Source organism: Chrysochloris asiatica, unplaced genomic scaffold, assembly GCF_000296735.1.
Source record: "Chrysochloris asiatica unplaced genomic scaffold, ChrAsi1.0 scaffold00092, whole genome shotgun sequence".
Lineage (NCBI taxonomy): Eukaryota > Metazoa > Chordata > Mammalia > Afrosoricida > Chrysochloridae > Chrysochloris > Chrysochloris asiatica.
Window position 1 is genome coordinate 11,333,393 of NW_006408610.1, and position 6,000 is coordinate 11,339,392.

General features: G+C 46.5%; 1 protein-coding gene across 1 annotated transcript in view; it reads right to left on the reverse strand.

The window, feature by feature from the left end:
- The window catches only part of CORO2B (coronin, actin binding protein, 2B), a 95,376-nt gene extending 92,738 nt beyond the window's left edge, over positions 1 to 2,638 (reverse strand). The window contains exon 1 of the mRNA XM_006866553.1: positions 2,438 to 2,638. Within this exon, the coding sequence (XP_006866615.1) occupies positions 2,438 to 2,638 (201 nt within the window). The remainder of the gene's footprint in view (positions 1 to 2,437) is intronic.
- Between the last annotated feature and the right edge of the window lie 3,362 nt (positions 2,639 to 6,000).

Sequence of the window (6,000 nt, forward strand, 5' to 3'; positions counted from 1 at the left end):
ATTATTTATTTATTTATTTTGTATATGTTGTTGTTAAGTGCTGTTGAGTTGGTTCCGACTCATAGCAACTCTGTATAGGGTTTCCAAGGAGTGGTTGGTGGATTTGAACTGTCCACCTTGTGGTTAGCTTATCCAGCAACACTTGGTTGTTGTCATGAGGTGCCATCATAGTGACCCTATGCATAATAGAACGAAACACGTCCCGGTCCTACACCATCCTCCCAATTCTTACGTTTATGATGTCCTTCTTCAGGATTGGTCCCTTTTGACAATATATGACGGGGTTCCAAATGTTCATGAAAAAACTCCTTTATATTTTAATTCCATTTTTCCATCAACTTTTTGAGGAGCCACTGTATACGTATTTTTAAATTTTTATCTGATTGTGATTTGTGTCAAAGTCTACAGAGCAAATGAGTTTTCCATTCTAACAATTCATACACATTTATTGGGTTCTTTTTCCTACTGAGTTTTCTAGAAGTCTAGATATATTCTGGATATGAATACTTTTATCTGTTATATATTGCAAATATTGTTCTCAAGTATGTGGCTTACTTTTCATTTTGTTTAAGCTGTCACATTGTGGTACGTGTTACATTTTTAGAAAAGTATTCAACTCTATTATTTTGTCTTTTGGAGTCTTGTCTGGCTTGCAGGAGAAAGACAAGGCTGTCTGCTCCTGTAAAGATTTATAGCCTCAGAAATCCTAGGGAAGCAGCTTGACTATGTCCTGTAGGGGTCGCAATGAGTCTAAATTGATTCCATGGTAGTGCGTTTGGTTTGCGTTTCCCAAATGTGTGCTTTTTAAACATGTTCTTCATGTTCCTCTAGTACACACACAGGTTTTGTGTTTGTGTGTGTGTGGTGGTTGCAAGGCACTGACTGTTGACCTTTGCAAACCATAAAGTGGAGTATGGCAGGGTGCTAGCCCTGTGCCTGAGCCCCAGTGAGAAGCAGCCCCGTGTTTTGGGGACCTGCAGACCTGCTGCGGATGGAGCAGAGCTCATGTGTCTGGAGGCAGAGGGGAATCTGAGGCCTTCTCTTTCAGAAGGAGAGGCAAGATGCACCTGAGAATCTTTCTGGCTTTGTTAGGACTGTTGTGGGCATTTGCAAAGTTGGAGAACAGAACTCACAACTTTTCCAAGCATGTCACAAACTGTCTTTAACCCAACCAGCAGTTTACCAGCATGCTCACATCCAGTTTCTCAAGTGCTGCCGACATTGTAGAAGTAGCGAGAAGGATTTATAATCCCCTCTTTACAATTACAGGAATAATCAGGTACAGAGAGGTGAGGGGACATGCCCAAGGCCACACAGACAGCGAAAGTCAGAGTCCATTAGAATCCTCACCAAGTCCACTACTCCTCAGACCTCAGTCCTAGTGTCCACAGCCTTAGTCTTAGTTTGTCCTGCCTCTGTCCCTTTTGGTGGAAGGGAGCATCTGGCTAGCTAAATCTCTGCTTCCCCCTCTTCCCGTGTAGGTAGGAGAGTCTGGAAAAATCCACCCTCCACTACCAGTTGAGGGCGAATTTTGAGCACGGAGACTTCCTCCTCCCCCTGCGAGTTTGACAGACGGTGGGCGTGGGGATGAGTCAGGTCTGGAAAGGAGAACTCAGCCATGATCAAGTGGGACCGATGGAAACACTTACCCGGAGGCGCGTGGGACCCTGCCTGAAGAGCTACAGCTTAAAGCTTCATGATCTAGGCTCTGCAGATTTAATTTGCTATATTTACATAAGCAGCCACAGAAGGAGAAAATGGATGAGAGAAGGTAAATTATTTCCAGTCTCTTGGTGGAGAGCTCCCAATGTTTATTTAATGGGCGTGGCATTTTTGCAGATGCCCAGCATGCTCTTAGGAGACCCTGGGAGGCACAGATGGTTAAGTTTTGGGCTCTTAATCAAAAGGCTGGTTGTTTAAACCAGCCCAGGGAAAACAAGCCTGGTGATCTGCTTTTTAAAAGTCATGAAAATCCCGTATCTGCATACATAGGGTTGCCATCAACTTCCAGGTTAGCTTCCTTTCTTTCTTCTTATTTATTTTCCATATACCCACGACTAGGTATTTATCCCTTCCAGCGCCAACCCCAAAGAACAGCTGTAACACAAAATTGTAGAGTTGGACCTGGTCTTGGAGGTCAACATTTTCCAGTTCCTCAGATTGATGGGAACCTGAGTAATGCATGCCAAGAAGTAACCTGTCCAAGTGCACACTTGGGAGTAAAGTATGGGACCGATCTTGGGTCTCCTGGATCCCAGGTCTGCACTTGTCCTGAGGAATCTCAGGGTAACCCGAGGTCAAACAGTCACTGAACACACGGTGGGCAGCGAAGGGAACACCAGAGAGAATCAGGGTAAACGTCCTGCCGCATGTGGCTTGGTGCTGCAGATGGGGCTGGACTTCTCCGAGCCACCTGGGGAGGTGTGAGGCTACCTACCTGTTCCAGAGGGATGACGAGGAAGGAGCCACCACCCGAGCTTTCGGTGACAATGGCCAGAAAGCGAGCGTTGACCGCGCAGAAGTGGTTATCATGCACATTCTTGGTGATGGGGATCCCGTCGAAGCAGTGCTCCCGGTTGGCCACCTTCCCATAGACGTTCCGGAACTTGGAGCTGCGGTATTGCGGACGCCAGGACATCTGTGGGGAGCAAGAGAGACACAGGTCAGACTGGCTACTGCTTCAGGCCAGGTAGGACATTGGGGGTGGGGGCAGAAGGGGAGCTACTCCTTAGGGTACAGGAGATGAGGAGCCCTGGTGCTTGTCCTCAGGATTCGGGGCCCACTATGGACCCAGGCCTGGGTAAGATGACTTACTCTTTTTAAAAAGTACTACAAGAGCAAGGAGTCCTGGAATGGCACTCTAGGATAAACACTGAACTGCTAATTGCATGGTTGGTAGTTCAAACCCACCAGCCGCTTCTTGGAAACCCTATATGGAGTTGCTATGAGTCAGAACCGACTTGATGACACTTATAACAGTAAGAGCAGAGGCTGACATAAGGACATTCACACTTTTTCTGCTTTGGATACACATGCCCATTCCATCTTCCATAAAGGCTACAGGGCCCTTTCAGTGCCATGTAATAGACAAAACATCCACCCAACATTATATAATACGTCAGCACAGTCTCCTGAGGGTCAGACACTGCACTCGATTCAGTGTGGGTGGTGCACATGGAGCAGACGGAATGTTCACAATGGGCCGAGGCCGATGCGACTGGGGTAGTCTGGTTGGGGTTGTCCCCTATGTGCAAGGAGGCAACACCACATAGATATCACCAGCCCCTCCTCTGACTCTCACCATGACTTCCAGTCCACAAGTGTGCCCTCAAAGACTCCGTACTCCTACATTATGGGTTGAATTGAGTTCACCAAAATATGTGTTGTAGCTTGTAATCCCTGTGTTTTAGGATGTAATACCATTGGGAATAAGGTTTTTTTATATTGTTATTGAGGTTGGATCAACATAGAGTGTGTCATGAGCCAATCACTTCAGATATAAACTGAGCTGATTAAGTACAGGGTAGGAAACAGAGATGGGAGAAGACAGAAACCAGGCCACATGAAGACGGCCAAGGAACCCAGGAATAGAGACATGGACCTACTGCAGAGCTGACCCAGAGAAAACCCTTCCCTATAGCTGGAAGCTTGAATTTGGATTCCTAGCTTCGTAAACTTTGAGAAAATAAATTCATGTTTATGAAAGCCACTCATTTGGAGTGTTTCTGTTGCAGCTACCCTGGGTGACGAAGGCAGTTCTATGCAGCATGAGGATGACAGTGACCATCATTATCTTCCTCCTCCTCCTCTGTTTCAGGCACAGAGAGATCAAGTGAGTTGCCCAAGGGCTTTGACATGTGTGTCCCGACTGTCCATCTGAGACTTCCGTGCACCAGATAACCCTTTGGAGCAAAGAATCTCAATACATGGTCCGTAGATTGCTGTTGTTGTTAAGTGCTCTTGAGTCAATCCCGACCTATAGCGACCCTGGATAGGGTTTCTGAGGAGCAGCTGGTGAGCTTGAACTGCCAATCTTGCAGTTCAAATGGCTTTGCAGTCTGGTACATTAACCCACAGCGCCACGCCAGGACTCCGCAGATTACCTGTACCAAAATCATCGGGAGTTTGTGGGAGGTTTGTTAGAAATCCTGATTTGTGGGTTCTAGTCTAGACCTACTGAGTCCAATATTTTGGGAGCGGAGCCCAAAATTTAAGCCAGTTTACCCCCGCTGCTTCACCACATACTAGCACATCTTAAGAGAATAGAGTAGGGCCCCTCCCAGTCCACCATCTCTGACACCGTCTCTACTAACCAACTAAACAGATAATAGGCACAGCCTGTTCAAGTCCTGTGCCTAGTTTTAATTGGATTATTTGTCTTCTTCTTGTCGAGGTGTTAAACTGTTCCATAAATTTTAGAGAATAGTCGCTTGTCTGATGTCATTGCCAAAAAATGTTTCCCAGTCTGTGGGTTCTCTTCAGACACCACCTTATTCAGTCCCCAATCGGCAGAACTAAGCAGAAACTACAATTTATTTAGAATGCATTTTATATAAATGACTAAGAGTTCCTGGGTGGTGCAAATGGTTAAGCGCTTGGTTACTAACCTAAAGGTTAGTAGTTCGAACCCATTCAGAGATGCCTGAGGTGAATGGTCTGATGCTCTGCTTCCAAAAGGTCACAGTGAAAACCGTGTGGAGCACGTCTCTCCTACACACATGGGGTGGTCAGGAGTTGAAATCAACTTGATGGCAACTGTTGTGTTTTTATGTGACTAATTTGAGACCCAGTAGGATTAAGATTTTGGAGTTCTGGTGTGGTGTTGTAAGATAAACACTGGACAGCTAATTACAAGGTCAGTGATTCAACCACCAGCCACTCCTTGGAAACCCTATACAGGGTCGCTATTAATTGGGACAGACTCCACAGCATGTAAGGAGCTCTGGCAGCGTAGTGGTCACGAATCGGGTTGCTAACCGCAAGGACAACAGTTCGAAACTACCAGCTGTTCCGCAGGAGAAAGATGAGGCTTTCTGCTCCCGTAAAGATTCACAGCCTCAGAAACCCTGTACAGGGTCGTTATGAGTCGGAACCTACTCCACGGCACTTAACCAACCAACCAACCACAGCATGTAACAACAACAACAACAACAACAACCGGGTTAAGATTAAGAGGCTTGCTCAGAGTCACAAATGATAAAATGAGCAGAGCCAAGAGTTCATCTTAGATTGTTAGCCTATTATTTTTCCTAATTAATACATATTCTCTCACTCTGTCATCTTCTTACCTTTCCCCACTTGCTGCATGCAATACAGAGCACTATACAAAGGCATAAAGAAACTGTATGCTAGGCAGGGTTTGAAGAATCAGAAAGAAACCCAGGTTTATTTATACCTTGGCTCTGCCACTTGTTATCTGTGTGATTTTAGACTAGTTACTCAACCTCTCTCAGCATCACCTGTTTTAAAAACAAGAGTAGTATCTCCCAGCTCCCTGGATACAATGAAGTGACCAAAAGCAAGGTGACTGGGAAAGGGTGGGTGCTTGGCAAACACTAGCCTGTCTTCTCCTCTTCTCCTGTATGGAAGGGTCCCTGACATCCAAGAATTAATTGTTTACTGGGAAAGGCCGGGAGGAGAGGGGGCTGGGCTGAACTGAGCCCAAGATCAAGAGGAGGGAGGGAGAGGCTCTGGCTTCCAGATGTGCACAGCTGCTGGGCTGCTCCCTGGCGGCCTCTCCCTGGGCCCACAGCCATCATCTCCCTCAGAGAGGGGGAGGAGCCGGAAGGAAAAACTATTCATTTCCCTGCCCAATGGGCCTTGTAGCCTCTCAAGAGCAGCTTTTCCCCTTCCGAGATAAACACGTACACTTCCCGTGGAAGCAAATTGCATCCTGTTCTTGGATTCTCAAAATGATTGATTGTGGCCAGTGGGGGCACTTTCCGAAGATCATGCAGTTCTCTAACTGGTGTTGTTGCTGTTACCTGCTGTCAAGTCGGT